We start from the raw sequence: 18649 nt of genomic DNA, 5'->3' as shown, positions 1-18649 counted from the left end.
TTCAATTAAAACCGAAACACAAATGTATGTAAGGCACTCTAGGGTTCCCTACAAACATATCTGTAAGTCAATCCATATGTCAATATTACATGCATTGCAGAAGTGCACTTTATTCAACGACAGAATAAGTTCTTTATGAATTTGGCAATGACTCCAGACAAAGGTTGAAATTTACGTCCCTGACATGACAAAGAAAACACTAAAAAATTCCATCCGTGTAAAGAAAGTGTATTACGAAATAATTAATAATACATTCTACTATGATACATTCATCAGCGTGCAGCTTTACTCGAAGCTTGAGTAATACAATAAACAAGTTTCGATTTTATAACATCATACACATTGACACGGTTATATGTATTCCGTCATCCCCAGTCGAATTCGTAAAAAAAAATAGCACAAGCGAAGCATTTATGTCTACTCTAAATGATTTACATTACAGATCTATACTGGCAAATCTGATGATAAATCAAGTTCTCACTTACTCTGTCAATTGCTTTCCCTACTTTCGAGACGGTACTGTGCAGGTCGCGGTGATCCGTAGCCAGTCGCTGAACTGTTTCTCGGACTTTATCCAGAGTTTGCTTTAGAATGACAATTTGCGCAGTTGTCAGTTCATAATCTACGGGTCCTGAAAATAAGGAACTGCACTCAGAACTGACAAACCGTTCAAACGTAGCACTAATGCGGCCACTGTGACACAATGCGTACACAGAAAAATTGACACAAACTTTAAAAGTTCATTTACCTTCAGCAAACTCTTTCTTTAGGTCTTCTAAGTTGTCTGTTATTTCTCTCAAAACACGATCAGCATGCTCATTGATTCCTCCAAACTTCGATAATACTTTGTCAACTTCTCTTTCAACCGCATTACATGCATCCATTGTCAAATACTCAACTTGTTTTCTGCAACTAAGCTAAGATAAATAAAAACATTCGACAAAACAAAGCTACCGAGGACACATAGGTATTACATCTTTGGAATCGCTGGAACAACTAGAAGGCGAAGAAAAGGGATTCCAAAAATTTTGACAGTGTACAAAGGTAAATATCTTTACCATAGTGGCGCGTGTCGAATGGACGCAAAGTATTCACTTCTTATCCAGCACAAACTGGAAACAACAGCGAATTTAATGGAAACATGGGTTGGCAAAGGCTATATTATAAAATGTTTTTGGATAAGCGCTGCCGAATTTCCAGGATTCTCCGCAAAATTGGCAACTTTGCACTCACAAGGCGTCACAATTCGGGCAAGGTCCGGAGTTCTCTGAACGGGCAGTACACTACAAACGGCAGCTGGCGTTCAGGAAAGCGGTGGCTACCTGCTGCCTAAGCTCAGCAGGTGCCGCGGTGAGACGACTGCAGGCCTCGAGGCCTTGCTTGGTGTGAGGTAACAACAAATGAAAGTCGTAATTTATCTTCTGGTGCTATGAAAAAACCTACTCGTAGTTAAGACGAATGACTAATTATTCATGTAGTATATAATGTTATGTTCCTTTAACACCATAAATAACATTAGCAGTTTGTATTACTTATCGCATAGATGTACTGCTGGAGGCAGGAAGGTAAGCAAACAAGCTCGTTGTGTATAGTACCGCCGAGTGGTAAAAATCATGAAAATCCAAGGAGGGCAGCGCCACTGTGAATGTGGGATTCAGCCATGCAACTTTGCTGCCTACAGTTTCCAAGTAGAGAGTAACTCAATACACCTGGGTAGACCTACAACGGAAACAATGAGCATCAAATTTAGTGACTACTTCCTTACAGCGGCAGCAGATGTCGCACCTCTATAAACGACCGAATACAGATGCACCAGCAACAGCAGTTAGCTTCAAAAATACAGCTCTAAGAAATAAATAGAATTCATCAGATCACTAAAAAGAAGTGGGTGATACTTCTGGCATAATACTAAAATCTTGTACTGATTTGATAGGATTACCCTAACATATTTTTGTAATCAGTCAGTGATTTACAGGATATTTCCAGCCAGATTTAAATATGGTGCAGTAATATCTATTAATAAGCCACCTCCTCTAATTACAGACCTATTTCCTTCCAGTCTTTTCAAAACTGTTTGCGAAAGTGGCCTATGATAGAATATTGACTCACTTAACCCAGCAGAACTTGTTAACTTTTTCCTAGTTTGACTTTCATTAAGATTTCTCCACAGACAACACATTACAGAACCTTATAAATGAGATAGAGATAAAGAGGATGGTGTGGAAAATATGATTCTACTTGAGATCGAAAATTTTGTGGCATTAGTAGTAGGCGTCTTATGGAATCTCGCCTTCAAGATAGAAAGGAACAGACTTTTTCAGAAACTTGAAGCTTACAATTACTCCAGCTGTTTTTGTAATCTGCTCTTGATGTGAGCAATGTATGACCTAGACTATTAGCTTGGCTCACGTCAGTATCATAGGGGTCTATTGTATGCTGGCACTTTGAAGTCCATGCGTCTTATAAAGAACTGACCCTTGTATCCTTATAATGTTGTAGACCGGTTAGTGAAATAACTTAGAAATAAATAAACTGCATGGATTAATCATGTGGCGTTTGTCGAAAGAGAATACCTTTTGCTTAAACCCAATGAATGTTTATTCGAAACATTTCAAAAATTTGTAAATGGTGGCCTTATACAACAGTGAATTCAAATTAAAACAATTATAAAAATTATTAATGAATGCATCAGAGTAACCTCTACAGAACATATGTACGCGAAGTACTTTTAACAGATGATTAATTACCAAATTCGAAGGCAAATATACAATTTCCTATAGTACAGTTTCTACTATTAACTGTGACAAAAAACTGTGTTCATTATCCTAAACAATCACTGCAAAAACAAGCACAAATACATCACATGAAAGTCTCAATATTACCTTCAGCAATACAGTTCCTAGCTGCCTCAAGCCTTACTAATGAAGTTGAAGTTTCTATGGGCAATCAAACTCAGTCACCAAAACAACAATCAAATATTTCAATTCCAGTGAAAATAAGTATGGGCCTACTCTCACCAAAACAGTTCTAAAGAGGCTCAGAATTTAAATAAAGATAGACATTTTAACTAGTGCAGCTGCTTCATCACCTAGATGATTTCGACTGCCACCATCAATACAGCTTCCAGTGGCGATAGACTACACACCAAGCATAAATTTTGTCGAGCTCCTGACCTGCAATAATGGGTCCAAGTTTACAAGGCAAGCCGAGTTTAGGCGGGGAATACCAATATCAGTGATTCTGACATAGCGCACATCACGAAATCAGTTTAACCACTACATCCTGCAACTATACTGTTTTATCACTGAATGAATATCTAAATACACTGAAGTTGCAAAGGGAGGTTCTTTCAGAAAAACTGTTAAGAACTAAAGCTACTGTAATTTTTAACATTGTACCACTGTAAGAGCTACAACTATTGAAATTGGTAGCATGTTGAAAGATGATTATTTAAATATGTATCATTTTGAACTTAGTAATAAGTCCAATATCATCCTGTACACTGTACTACATATGACCAAAGGACTCAATAAATAAATAAATGAAGTATGTATATTGTATTGGATATAGGAGAGTGCAGTACCTAGGTACACTTTTCAGACTTTTGTCTCTATCAAGCCCTTTTATAGAAGTTTAATATATTTTCTTATTTCATTCCCAAATAATGGTTTGCTTTTTATTTGCTGCGGACTCTACCAAAATTACGAAAATTATTCTACAAAATTAAGATATTACAAATGTGAAAATATGTTTTAAGCTACAACATGAGCATGTACTCAGAAACAAGTATTGGACTGAAATTTAAAAGCATTGAGAAAGAGTTTCAATATTGTATTTAATTCTCCGCCTGTTATATCATCCCTCTACTTCACACCAGTAATCAGTAAGAGAAAGCAAATTAAGCAGAAGTATTGTCAAAAACCAGTTACCAGTTAAATACATTATGAAACATAAGTTATCAGAAACTACCAAAAATTCACATTTTAAAGACAAGTAAAATTGTTAAGATGTTAAAGAAGCTCAGTCCATTTGCAAGTATTATGTGTTCCATTGTAAGAGAAATTCTTCTGTCTCAAGGTACAAGGTAGTGTATGACTGACAAACTATGGCTTAACTGACCACTTGATACATGAATAGTGGTAAAATACTGCATACAGCATTTTACTCACCACAGAATTCCGTACCTGAAGAATTAACAATATATTCCAAATAGCTTTAATATATTATACAGCACTTAAACATGTAGGACACAAAATATCTACAAATGCTGTGCAAAACACAACCTGTTGTCCAACAACAACGAAAACTATAGAAAATGCCGGAAAATGCTTATGGTGATTTCCAGGGTGCATTCGTTCATGTAATTCTAAAATCGATCACTAGACTGAAATATCGACCAAAAAAATGTGTTCCTAGGTGTACTACCATCTAGGTACAACCCTCTCCTCTACTCATTCTCTACTGATGGCAGGAGCTGCTTCCGAAATTATGCTACGCGAAGTCCCTCCTTCTTGCATATCACTGGCACTCAGACCATTTAAGTTAATTTTTTGCAAGGAAAACATTGTCTCATGTTGTCAAGCACAAGAATCTTAATTAATTCAAAACCATAAACATTGGTTTTATCAATGCAAATACAGTTACTCCGACACTTTTTCTGCATCTCATCTTGAGCACTATATAATAACAATGAGAGCCAATTCTTCTTGTCTTAGAAGTGAATGAAATAGGCTGCTCACGTCTTGTGGCTTGACACACATGGATTATCACTAGTGATTTTGTTAATCCACACTCCTGCTTTGGTACCATCATCTACATCTACGTTTACATTTATATTTCGCAAACCACCTTACAATGTGTGGCGGAGTGTACTTTATGTACCAATGTCAATTCCTCTTTCCCGTTCCAGTCGCGAACGGTTCATGAGAAGAACGATTGTCAGTAAGCCTCCATCTAGACTCGAATGAATCTAATTAAATCTTCATGGTCTTTTCACGAGACTTACATGGGAAGAAGCAATATTTTGGTTGACTCTTCTATGAGTGTACACCCTAGGAATTTAAACAGTAAACCACACCATGTTGCAGAATACTTCTCTCACAGCATCTACATAAATGCCACTTTCATAGGACTGTCAATCCTAAGGGCCCGGGTTCGATTCCCAGCTGGGTCGGAGATTTTCTCCACTCAGGGACTGGGTGTTGTGTTGTCCTAATCATCATCATTTCATCCCCATCGACGCGCAAGTCGCCGAAGTGGCGTCAAATCGAAAGACTTGCACCAGCTGAGCGATTTACCCAACGGGAGGCCCTCGTCACACGCCATTATTATAGTTACTAAATGAACCTATAACCACATGCACTGGACTTCTTTGGATCACCACACCATGTTGCAGAATGCTTCTCTCACAGCATCTACATCTATGCCACTTTCATAGTTACTAAATGAACCTATAACCAAATGCACTGGACTTCTTTGGATCTTCTCTACTTCCTCTGTCAATCCTATCTGGTACAGATCCCAGACTGACAAACAGTTTTCCATTACTGGTCAAATGAGAGTTTGTAAGCCACCCCCTATGTGGATGTATTATTTTCCCTGGGAAATCTTCCAATGAACCTCAGTCTGGCATCTACCTTACCTGTGGTTAGTTTTATGTGCCACATCCATCAATGCTATCTGTAGCACATTATCATTTAATTTTTAGAATTCTATACCAGTTATTTTTCGATTAGGTAATAATTTTACTTTATTGATTATGGCGAGATGGTCAAAGAAGCTGATAGGAATGACATCATAATCTTGGACATTAGTTCTCATTCAGGTATAGATTGTATCAAGTCTTGACATTGCTACTGCCGGAAATACATGTAATGAGTACACATAATAGTTAGTTGCTCTCAGGCACATCCTTCATCTTCAGACATCCATTTTTTTCTTTTTGCAGTGGACCACAGAAGGGTTCTGTGCATTTTGAATCTGTCTCCCTTAAAATGCATTTTAGGTGTTTTCCCTCTCAATATAGATTTTGGATGTGTATTATATCAATTTAACGAAGTCCTGGATTGAGAAAAATATGTTTGCCCCAAATTTAGTATAACAGTTACATATAATACATATATCATCTGTTCTTGAGTCAATGTTAACAAAGATCATCTGCAATACACCTGTCAGCCCTATTTTTTTAGTGAAGTATAAGTTATATTATGTACAACTGTCAGTCACCTTTCTATATTTAAATAGAATATTGCTGCGCTTGGTACTAAATCCCACCATTTTCAAATATTATGCTACGACACCTTTCTACAGTGTACACATCTCCTCCTGATATTGAAACACAATTTGTTTATGAAGTATAGTTAGTATTTCAGCAGAGCAATGGAATCAGGAGCATAACACAGATTTCTGCAACTTTCAACAAGCGAAAGATCACCAACACTTTTTTTTTTAAGAAAAAACGAGATATATAAGTTTTTATGGACTGCTAGGGCTATAGATCTTTAATAGACTACATAATTACAAACGACAGGATATACAATCAACTTCAAGATGTACACTGACACTGAGGAAGTGATATTTGTTGTGATCATTATTTAGTCATTGCCACAGTTACACTGACAGCTAAGTGGAAAAAATTTAGGCCAAGAAGACAAACAAAGCTTGAGGATGTCTTTAAGGTATACTTCCTCTAACAAGGAAGTATTCGGAAATTTTATCAAAGCTGGCCACAGAAATACCTGCTAGGCACTCCAGCTGTTCAGGATACACAACAAGAATGGCAAGATATTAAAGAACACATGGAAAGAGCGGCACATGAGGCACTGGAAAAAAGAAGAAATTAAGGAAAAAGAAAGGATGAAGGGTTTGGAATGAAAATATCGCGAAGGCAATGAAGAAAAAGATAGAGCTCACAGAAAACGTCTGCAGAATAAAACACCAGAAACTGAAGAGAAGTAGAAAAGTCTTGGGATCATTTTATAACTAAAGTAGAACAAGATATACACAGAAGGCAAACCTTCCCTTATAAACTATTAAACACTTAAATAAAATGGAGAAAGATACTGTAGAACTAAATATAACTGGCGAAGATCACTGGAAAGAATTTTATAAAAAGTTGTGGCAAATAGAAAGTTCAGAATTGAAGAAGGAAGAGGGGACCACATTACATAATAGTACAGTAGATACTAACACAATGGAAGAACTGCAATTAGTTTTACAAAGTACAAAAATGAGGAACGCGTGTGGACCGTGTGACATTAACACAGAACTTTTAAAATATGCTGGTCACTTTTGTGGTTTTAGATTATTACATTTATTTAACGAATGATGGCACTGGTTTAAAATCCAAACTCTTAAAAATATCAAAAGTTATTTCAATTTTTTAAAAAGGTCAAAGAAACAATTGTGAAAATTGCAAGGAAATTAGCATTCTAAACTCAGCCTAGATAATATTTGCAAAAATATTTTTCCAAACTATAACAGAGACTCTCCTATTAGAAGAACAATGTGGATTCTGGAAAGGCCATTCATGCAGGGATAATATATGTATCATAAAATGAATTTTAGAGAAAAGGCGGTATTTCAATTTGGAATCTTACTTAGACAAAGTGGAACTGTCCGAAATTTTTAAAAAAGTGTATACTAGTGGTTTGACTGCCTGGAACAATACTACCAAATATTTGGATGTAACCAAATTACAGTTGTCTGGTTTCTAGTATAAAACATATATGAAGCACTACTGTCATTCTACAGTTTTGCTACTGGGATGACACATGTGTAGAAGTATACCCTCCAGATGGCCAGGACCAATGAAAGGCTATAGATAACACTCGTGGCACCTATAATTTTCACTATTTTGGTGTAAACTGTGTGAAAATCTATGTTACGCATCCAGCTCCATTGATCTGCTAGAGTGTTGGCAATTTATGTAAGCAATTTGCAATTCAAAATTGGGATAGGATGTGTGACTCATAGAAGACTGCAGTTTTTAATGGAATATTTTTTAATAGTGGGAGGCAGTACTACACATAGAGACTCACAGGGTGACTACCAAGCATGTTTATAGACTACCTCAGTAGTAGGACAGTGGGCACTATAGATGACCTTTGAATGACATTTCAGTTCATATTAAAGCAGAGCTTTCAACTACCATGCTGAGGCAACTGTGCTTGTCATATTCTGCTGGCATAAGCATCAGCACTTCCTTAGTTCCAAGGCCATTCCAGAAATCATGACATCTTACCATGTGCCAAAGGAGGGGAGAGGAGGGAAGAGCAGGGCCCTTCCCCACACCCCCTGCATTCTGTAATTTGCATGAAGCAGCCCTGGCACTGAGTGCCCCCAGTTTACAGGCAAATGCAGTAAATTATCTGAACTGTCCAAAAATTTGACACCTATGTTTGTATGACTGACTTCAAAAAATTCTGTTGAGGACTGCCTCGCCAGTCACATTGATAACTTTGATTTTAACCTATAAATCACTTGCCATAGAATACTGGAACAAGTAGACAGCACATTTCTCTATAAATGATTAAACACCTACATATGCTTATAAAATATACTTGTAAATAATGACATAGGAATTCATATTTGTTGAAAATGAGTTATACCTTAAATACTATCCTACAAGCCCCGAAAATGAGAAATAAAATGAAGTCCTGCTTCACATCCCAGGTTCTCCTGTCACCAGTAGATGGCTGCACTGAAAACTCCATATTTCTCTAAAATAATTAAAAACCAACATTTACTCGTAAAATATAAATAACTTTATAGGCATCTATATTTGTTGAGCAGGAGTTGTACGTTAAATACTGTCCCACAAACTCAGAAACTGTGAAATAAAAGCAAGTCATGCTTCACATTCCAGCTCCTCATACAACCAGCAGATGGCTGCACTGAAAAATCGAGTGTAGTTCGAGCTTTGTAGCACACCAATAGATGGCTCAACTCCTTTCAGAAAGATAAAAGCTCCAGAGAGGCAGTTCGGAAGTTGCAGTTGATAACGGAAGCAAGACCGAAGGAAAATCAAGACACATTCATTGGCTTTGTCGAACTGCAAAAGCGGCGACAAAGTAATATGGTGCAAGATACTCAAAATCCTGAGAAAAACCGTTGTAAGTCATAGAGAATGGCTGGTAATATACAATACATAAAAGAGCCAAGAAGGAACAATAAAACAGGAGACCAAGAACGAAAAGCTCAGATTAAAAGAAGTGTAAGGGAGACATCTTCAACTTTTTGTAGTCCTGTCTTCCTCAGTTGCATGTAATATTACGGTATATTGATAATTTTTACTTGTGGACCGTCTGACAGCAACTGAATAAAACACAATTTTAGTGCCATACGCGTTTCGCCTTTATTTTCTGCAAGGCATCATCAGGGGCAGGTTTCGTGGCCAATTTCTTACATATTACACTCCTGTTGCATTTTATGTGTTGTACTTCTTCTTATGAACGCCAATTTGCGGTTTTTCTCACATTTGACAGCACTGTGAGCTGAACGCTTGTTTTAATGTATGTTTTGGTTTGAACAGAAACCAATAGCGGTGAGAAATTGCCAGCTATTGCTAAGTGACGTAATTATATTCCATAACGGAATAGTTGATAAGAAAGATACGAATCTTTGTGTACATACCAAAAACATTCTTGCACAGGCAGCATACACACGAACTATTATCTGATGACCTCTAGGCGAGTAATACTATTTAGCCAAGGAAGATGTAAAGAGTTTCCAGTAAGTACATGTCTGGATACTCTATAATATCTATAAGGTGGTTACCAATAACTTTGCCCACTCTTGGGCTTGTGATTACACATATACACCACTGAGCCAAAACTTCATGACCACCTACTTAAAAGCGCGTTGGACCACTTTTGGAACGAAATTCAGCAGCGATTTTTCGTGTCATGGATTCGACAAGCACTTGATAGGTTTCCAAAGGTTTGTGGCACCAGATACCTGAGCACTTTACGCAATTTATGGGCGGTTGGTTTGTGGGCGATGTGCTGGCGCACGATATCGTAACAGTTGGGTTTCATGGGATACAATAAGCCTAATTCGGTGGCCAAGACATTAACGTGATTTCACTATCATGCTTCTCAAACCACTGCCGCACGATTCTGGCCTTGTGGCATGGACAGTCATCCTGCTGTTGAGAGAGACAACAAGCATAACCGGTTATAGGCGGTCCCTAGTAATGTTCACGTAGTCCACAGCTGTCATGATGCCTTCAACTACTACCGCAGGTCCCACAGAAGCCCAGATGAATGTCCCCCATAACACAATACTGCTCCATCGGCATGCGTCCTTGGCGCACTGCATGATGCGAGCAGCCGTTCGTCTGTTATGATGGCATGTACACGACCATCAACCTGGTTTAACAATAAACGAGATTCATCCGACCAGGCGACACGATTTCATTGATCTGTGGTCCAATGTCGATGATCTTGAGCCCACTGTAATAATAATTGATGATTCTGTTGGGTCAGCAAGGGGACACATAGGGGTCTTTTGCTGTGGAACACTATGTTCAACACTGTGTGCTGAACGGTGTGCTCAAAAACATTAGTGCCTGCGCCAGCACTATGCTGCACTATGTGGTCAAAAGCAGCCGGACACCTAGCGGAAAATGACTTACAAGTTAGTGGCGCCATCCACCGGTAATGCTACAATTCAATATAGTGTTGGTCCACACTTATCGTTAACGACAGCTTCCACCCTCGCAGGCATACCTTCAATCAGCTGCTGGAAGGTTTCTTGGGGAATGGCAGCCCATTCTTCACGGAGTGCCGCACTGAGGGGCGGTGTCGATGTTGGTCAGTGAGGCCTGACACGAAATCGGTGTTCCAAAACATCCCAAAGGTGTTCTATAGGATTCAGATCAGGACCCTGTGCAGGCCAGTCCATTACAGGGTTGTTATTGCCGTGTAACCACTCTGCCACAGGCTGTGATTTATCAACAGGTGCTCGATCGTGTTGAAAGATGCAATCGCCATCCCCGAATTGCTCTTCCACAGTGGGAGGCAAGAAAGTGCTTAAAACAACAATGTAGGCCTGTGCTGTGATAGTGCCATGCAAAACAACAAGGGGTGCAAGCCCCTTCTATGAAAAACCAGACCACAACATAACGCCACCGCCTCCGAATTTTACTGTTGACACTACATACGCTGGCAGATGACGTCCACTGGGCATTCGCCACACCACACACCCTGTCATCGGATCGCTACATTGTGTACCGTGATCGTCACTCCACACAAAGTTTTTCCACTGTTCAATTGTCCAATGTTTACGCTCCTTACACCAAGCGAGGCGTCGTTTGGCATTTACTGGCATGATGTGTGGCTTATGAGCAGCCGCTCGACAATGAAATCCAAATTTTCTCACCTCCCGCCTAACTGTCATAATACTTACAGTGGATCCTGATGCAATTTGGAATTCCTGTGTGATGGGCTGGATAGATGTCTGCCTATTCACATTACGAACCTCTTCAACTGTCGGTGGTCTCTGTCAGTCAACAGACGAGGTCAGGCTGTGCGCTTTTGTGCTGTATGTGTTCCTTCACGTTTCCACTTCACTATCAAGTCGGAAACAGTGGACCAAGGGATGTTTAGGAGTGTGGAAATCTCGCATACAGTCATAAGACACAAGTGACACCCAATCACTTGATCGCGTTCCAAGTCCGTGAGTTCTGTGGAGTGCCCCATTTTGCACTCTCACGATGTCTAGTGACTACTGAGGTCGCTGATATGGAGTAACTGGCAGTAGGTGGCAGCACACTGCACCTAATATGAAAAACGTATGTTTTGGGGTGCGTGTGGATACTTTTGTTCACATTGTTTATATCGTCAGATCTGCCACAGGGCGCCGGCTATCCTGCTTGAGAGATCGGGCAAGCCTCCAATCCCTACGTTCTGTGATGAGGTATGGACATCCAACTTTTTGTAGACTACTCGTGGTCTCAGCATTCTTCAACCTCTTTCCATAGATGCACACGACAGTAGCATGCGAACGGGCGACCAGCTTCGCCGTTTCCAATGTGCTCGCTCCGAGACGCTGGTTCACAACAATCTGGCTTTTGTCAGAGTCATTTAAGTCGGCGTTTGTGCCGTTTATCGTCACTAGAATGATCCCCCATTCGTCTCTGCTCTGCTCACATACTTCTCTTACATAATGTTTTGGCTCATCAGTGTATAATATGTCGTATAGGTTTTACTTTACAATTAGAGGTCATCCACGTTAACCAGTCAACCCCAACTGTCGTATCGTACAATATACTGTAACCGAAGTGTCATTGTGTATGCGGAATGTTACCTCAAAGCGAGCTTTAAGCTCCACCTAGGAGAAACTTCATAGAACTACCACAGCAGCTGATTCTGTTAATGTAGATTTTTAGTGTAGCTTCGTGAGGAAGAGTCGAACTTGAATCCCACGTGAGCTGTGTATAAAACAGTGGTGTCCTAGCATATAATTGTAATTTAATGGCAAATTTCGCGATTTGTGGGCAATAGAGTACCAAATAGCGAGTATGGAGAACAATGCTTCCCCTGTTGTAATGTAGCACTTCTGGGCCGTATTTAGCTCATTAGAGTCGTAGTAGACAAGCAGCAGAAATGTTGTTAAACATCATACAGCGATCGTTCAGTAAGTTATTCGTTGATTGACACTACAGGGAAGCAATTGGCACAGAGTAGTAGTACTCCTATTGAGTACTCGCCCTATCACGTTGTAATATAGTATTGCCTTAACCATCATAGAGGAAGGGGCTTCTGATCCATTTCCTAGCAGAACCGATGGAGTCACAATATACAGCTGTAGGCGAGACTTTACCAGATTGAGTACTCGAATAGAGTGATTACAAGCTACTATAATAGAGTGATAGTAAATTGTCATCTGTCATATTGTTCCCATACGCTATAAGTCTGACAGATAGCCATAAAGCATTTAAAAGGAAATTAAAAGAATTTCTGAATGGCAACTCCTTCTACTCATGAGATGAATTTTTGGATATAATAAGTGGGTAATTTCCCCACCCCCACCAAAAAAAATATTAAGTGTCATGTAATATTTTGTGTAATGTAATATCTTGTATAGACACCTTTTATTAACCTGACACATTCCACATCATTACAAAGTGTTGTATTCATGATCTATGGCACAAGTACTAATCTAACCTAATCTAATCTTGACTGTAGGAGGAACTGTAGAAGGAAGGTGGATTTGCAGCAGTGCTAATGATCCACAACAACACGAAATTTGTTGACGAGTGCTCTCAGTCTATGCCATTCCATATGTAATACACAGGGTGTAAACGGTGTAACCTGCCAAAATCATACAGATGGTACATCTCGGTGTCCTTTACAAAAAAAGTCTGATGAAATGTCGTTGAATCACGTTCTTTATTTTTGTATTCCTAAAAGACAGATATTTGTAGGTTTGATAGTAGAAGCATTTCTGTTTACACTGTCAGCTGATGGCACACAACCTTGCTTGTGTATTACCGATATCGACGCGGCGGTCAGAGAAAGGCAACGGACGGACCAGAGAAATGTAAACATTACAACGACGTGGTGTGTTGGCTAGGTACTACCGACATAAACAATGTAAACAGTCACTGGACTGTCAAGAACGCGTAATTCGTTTTACGTAAACAGTGAATTAAGTACAACCAGACGTTTTCATTTTTTCAACATTACCATAAAGAAGGTCGTGGTAACAAAGAGAAGTTAACATCAAATAAAACGTGTTTCTCGCAGCACAAAATAAATCAACTAACACGTACTTTGTTGTGCTTAATTACAATCATCTGTTTCCTCTTATTACAACAATACCATAACGAAAATTAAATTTAGATTATTTTCCTTTTTTACAACAGTACAGTAACGAAAATGAAACCAACATTGCTTTGTTTCTTGTTACACCAGTACTACAGTAACTGTTGGAAATGGCTACCATTCAATTTGATATGCTTCATTATGGCTACCCAGTTTCGTCGCACTCGTTCACACACACGCATATTTGCCTTTTGGTATTGGCAGGATCGAAAATCCTCTGCGTAAGTTCGTCCACATTATTCACTTACTGAGCATAAAAAAGTTCCTTCCTATGGCTCCAAAAGTAAAAATCCAGTTGATTTAAATCAGGACTCGCCATCGACATGGACCAAAACGTCCTATCCCCATCTTGTAAATCGTCTATTCAAAGATCTTCGATCTCTGTGATTAATATGGGGTGGAGCACCATCGTGGAGCAAGCACATGTCATGACGTACGGCTAACAGAATATTTTCTAATAAAGTTGGTACCAATATTTCCTCTAGAAAGGGTGGGTAATTGTTACAGTCATTCGTGCAGGTAAAACGTAAGGCCCAATACTGTAGTCATCGATTAGTTCGATAATTGTTACAGTCAATCGAGCAGGTAAAACGTAAGGCCCAATACTGTAGTCATCGATTATAACCGCCCATACATTTACGGAAAAGCGGCGCTGAAAATATGTTGCTACTCCTTGGAGAGGATTTTGTACACTCCACATGTGTGTTATCGAAATTGGTTATTCTGTCTCGAGTGACTAGTGTTTTGTTTACGAAATCATGCTGTACACTTTGTAATAAAAACCACTTTGGGAATTATCGTCCCAGAAGGAAATCTCGTTCTTCCAACATTTGCATGGTTGAATGTGGCAAGGCTGCAGAAGCTCCTCTTTCAAAGTGCGATGAACGGCAATGTGCGATAGACACACTCGACGGCTGATGCTTCTACTACTCTGAGTAGGAGCTTCGTGGATGTGGTCCAGAATTTGTTCCTCAGCTTCCGACGTACGTTCTTCATGTTGTGAACTTCTGCCTTCCGTGCAGGGTAGTAAAGAGCCAGTATCTCTCAATCTATGCAAACTGAATACGTAGTCGCAAGCTGTGTTCTGTCGTGATTTATTTAATAATAAAAAAAAGCATATCAGAAGAGATTGCGTTTCGCATACAGAAGTAAAGGTAAAGATAACTACTGTACTTTGTTATGAATGAATCGCAACATAACAGAGTACAAGTAGAGAGTTGTGATAATACATACCTTTGGTGAACAGAAACAAATGTCGATCGTGCAGGAGGTCTTCGTTGTGGGAAGGGTTCTCGGTAAATTCGTACAACTGCTGTCGCAACACCTTTTGCCTCATCATAAATAAAATAAATACTGCGTAGTTCAGCGGTAGTATGTCTCCCTTCCATCCTAACGTTTAAAGGTGTCGGAATAACGTCTGCGCAGGTTACTCGACGACTGTTGACGATCGGCGTATTACAGGGACTTAACCAAGCAAGCCGTTGTGACCTGCGTATTTACGACTCACTCTCGCGACGTCAAAACGCGAACTGGTAACGTCTACCTTTCCAAAAACATTGTCCCGAGACGAACTGCTTCGTCGGAAATGGACAGACTTGTTATTAGACGTTTCAAATCAGTTACTTGTATTCTATTAACAGGATTTTTTGGTAGCTTATGTCATTTACACCCCGTATGTATACATATATATGGGCACACTGCCAGAAAAAAATTGTACATATGGAAAGATGACGTCGATTTTAATCCAATGACATGTGCCACCTGGTGGATAATAAATGTAATGATAAAGAATTAAATGTATTTCACGAACAGATACCGTAATGGCACAGCTACAAGAGCTGTGTTAGTTTTGTTGGTCGATTTTTGGAATAACCATGATGGGGGGAGGCAGTCCAACAGCTAACACAAATAGTATGAATCGGCATGAAATTTATGTAATGAGAGATAATTACTATTTGCAGTACTAGAATTAAAGCATGAATTCCTGTTGTAACTAAACTGGTGCTATGAACAGTCTTACTCGCAGCGTAAGAAAAATACAATGCAACGTACCAATACCGAAGTCACACAGACCGTATTTTGCAGAAAACTTGGTGCTAAGCAAAAAGTAAATTGTTCGACTATTACACACATATATATTTAATAGAAGTCACTATTGAGTTAAGCTGACATCATTAAATTACCTCTAATTTTCTGTGGTGGCTGATCATACAGTCCATCCATCGAATCTTGATAATTAGCACATATAAATTGTAAGATGTCTTGCAGGATGGAAGAAATTACTGTCTCTTTTTTTGTTTGCAGGCGAAAGTCATGCTTGTGAAGGAACATTGGTGTAATAAATAAAAATATTCTTGCATTTAGTATAACTCTCAATATATATAGTTTCTTCCATTTTTATGTCATACATATCATTTACAGCACATATTGTTCATGCACGAGTAAAAATTACACGTCCTTCTTGTGTGAGATCTAAAACATAACTACTCTCAAGGGGGATTGAAACCAAAGTAGTTAAAAATTGAATGTTCTCCTGAAAATGCTCTTTTGTTAAAAAGATAAACTTAAAAGCTTATCTGCAGCAATGTATAAATTTCTTATTACTAATGAGGGAAGGAAAACATTCATAAAAATTAATATTGGGAGCTAATATTTTAGGTATTACACAATTGCCCCCCCACTATACACTGACACTGTATGGTGTTGTACAGTGTTAGGCAGTAACATATTATTAGTCAGTTGCTACCTATTACCCATGTGAGTGGGTGAAAGCGCTTTATTTCCCCATCTTTTAGACAGACTTTTGTCATGTTAAGTGGAGATGTCAGCTTTTCCGTATTACATCTAAATATACTAATACAGATAATTAAAAGAAAAACAAGTTATAAAAAAGGGGTACAAATATCAAATACTATGCGTATTCAACAACACCTGGTCAAGTCTCTTTCATTATTGCCCCCACGCCATGGCAAGTAGTTGGCAGCCTGGCAGTGGGACTTCAACAGTTGCATCTTTGTCGAATACATTTAACTCGTGCATGTCCGTTTCAAGTGGAGTGAAACAGCGAAGTCGTCGTGTGTTGCACCATGGATTCCTCCACAAATATTTGTTCATTTCACGTAAATGGTGTGCGTGCTTATGGCAATTTCGATATTGTGACAGAAGTCCTCCAATTTTTCAGTCTGGGGCCCATTTTTTACCTGTCGTAACGCGCTTATTCAATGGAGCGGAAATCTGTCAATCAGCACCTGCTGATAAGGCAAGTTCCTTATGAAAAACTTCTCCATTATTCAGAGTTGAATGTAGTTCAGTAAAATTTTTTGTAGGTTTGCACATGTGTACTAAGCGTGAACACACTTCATGTTTGAAAAAAAATCACTTTACATAGGTTCCTTGCCATCCAACTCTATTAATCACTTATTTTGCATAAAATGTCTGCTTTTGTATGCGGTTACTCGTTAAACAAACTGTTACTCACATAGTTGCAATCTTAATATATTCATATATTACACATTATTGCTGATATTCCACTCACACTTACATCATATTGAATTTCAATTTTATTATTTTTATAAACAGTCATATCACTTTCGTTTGTAAATAATAGATTCATTTACATTCATATTATAGAATAAACATGTGTACCCCCAGTTACATCGATCATCCTTGTACACACACATATATACGGTGTGTTTCGAAAAGAATATACATATTTCAAATGCATATATTTATTAAACTTTAAGAAATACGAATATGAAACTTTACACACATATTTTTGAACCTCTGAATCTCAGATTACAGATGTTCAATATGTCCTCCATCAACGACACAAACAATGTCACACCGTTACTCAAATTCCTACCATACTCGGGCAACCATGTCCTTCATCACTGACGTTATGGCAGTACGGATCTGGTTCTTCAACTCTTCCAGGTTTTGTGGGAGTGGTGGTGCATAAACGTTGTCTTTAACGAAACCCCACAGGAAGAAGTCAGAGGGTGTCAAATCCAGTGACCATGGAGCCCAGCTGAGACATGATACATCGCCAGCTCCTTGACGACCAGTCTAACTGTTCTGTGGAGTTTCATTTAGATATTCACATACTTGGCGACTCCATTGAGGGGGTCCTCCATCCTGTTGAAAAATGAAGCTGTCTTCATGCAGCCTCGGAAGCAACTAGTTTTGTAACATATTTAGATACTGCTGATCGTTAACCATGTTTCGATGAAAGAAGAATGGGCTGTAAACAGATGATCAGGATATTGCACAAAACACCTTGACTTTGGGCGAATCTCGTAATGTTCAATGGCTGCATGTGGGTTCTGTAGGCCCCAAATTCGAACATTGTGTTTGTTTACCTCATCACTAATATGGAAAGTCGCTTCATCACTGAAAAGATGCGTTCAGCGAAAGTGCTGTCATTGTCAATAGCGTCAAGAATCTCGTTACAAAATGCCACATGTTTGCGTTTGTCATCAGGATACAGAGCTTGTAACAGCTGTAACTTCTACGGCTTCATAACCAACCGACGTCTCAAAACACGCCAAATTGTTGTTGTAGACAGTTGTAACTCCCGAGTGGCACGAAGAGTTGATTCTGAAGGACTACATTAGAAAGCAGTTTGAAGTTGTGCAACATTTTCTTCAGGAACACGAGGGCAGCCAGGACTCTTTCTTTTATATACACATTCTGTATCTAGAAATTGTCGATACCATCTGCGAATCTTCCACTCATTTAGAGGATCAATTTGGTGCCTCAACCTGATATGTCTTTTCATTGTTTTCACGGAATTGCACTTCGCGAACTCGAGAACACAAAAT

The 18649-nt window shown here is 38.9% G+C and overlaps 1 protein-coding gene across 1 annotated transcript in view; it reads right to left on the bottom strand.

Moving 5' to 3' along the window:
* LOC124795535 (E3 ubiquitin-protein ligase RMND5A) overlaps window positions 1-962 on the bottom strand; it is an 87292-nt gene extending 86330 nt beyond the window's left edge. Inside the window, exons 1-2 of the mRNA XM_047259611.1 lie at window positions 749-962; window positions 486-631 (exon numbers count right to left, since the gene is read on the bottom strand). Coding sequence (XP_047115567.1) covers window positions 486-631; window positions 749-884 — 282 coding nt within the window. The 5' untranslated portion in view covers window positions 885-962. The remainder of the gene's footprint in view (window positions 1-485; window positions 632-748) is intronic.
* Window positions 963-18649: the final 17687 nt, after the last annotated feature.

Source organism: Schistocerca piceifrons, chromosome 1 (genome assembly GCF_021461385.2).
Source record: "Schistocerca piceifrons isolate TAMUIC-IGC-003096 chromosome 1, iqSchPice1.1, whole genome shotgun sequence".
NCBI lineage: Eukaryota > Metazoa > Arthropoda > Insecta > Orthoptera > Acrididae > Schistocerca > Schistocerca piceifrons.
Note: the sequence above shows the minus strand (reverse complement) of the source record. Positions and strands in the feature narration are given on the sequence as shown.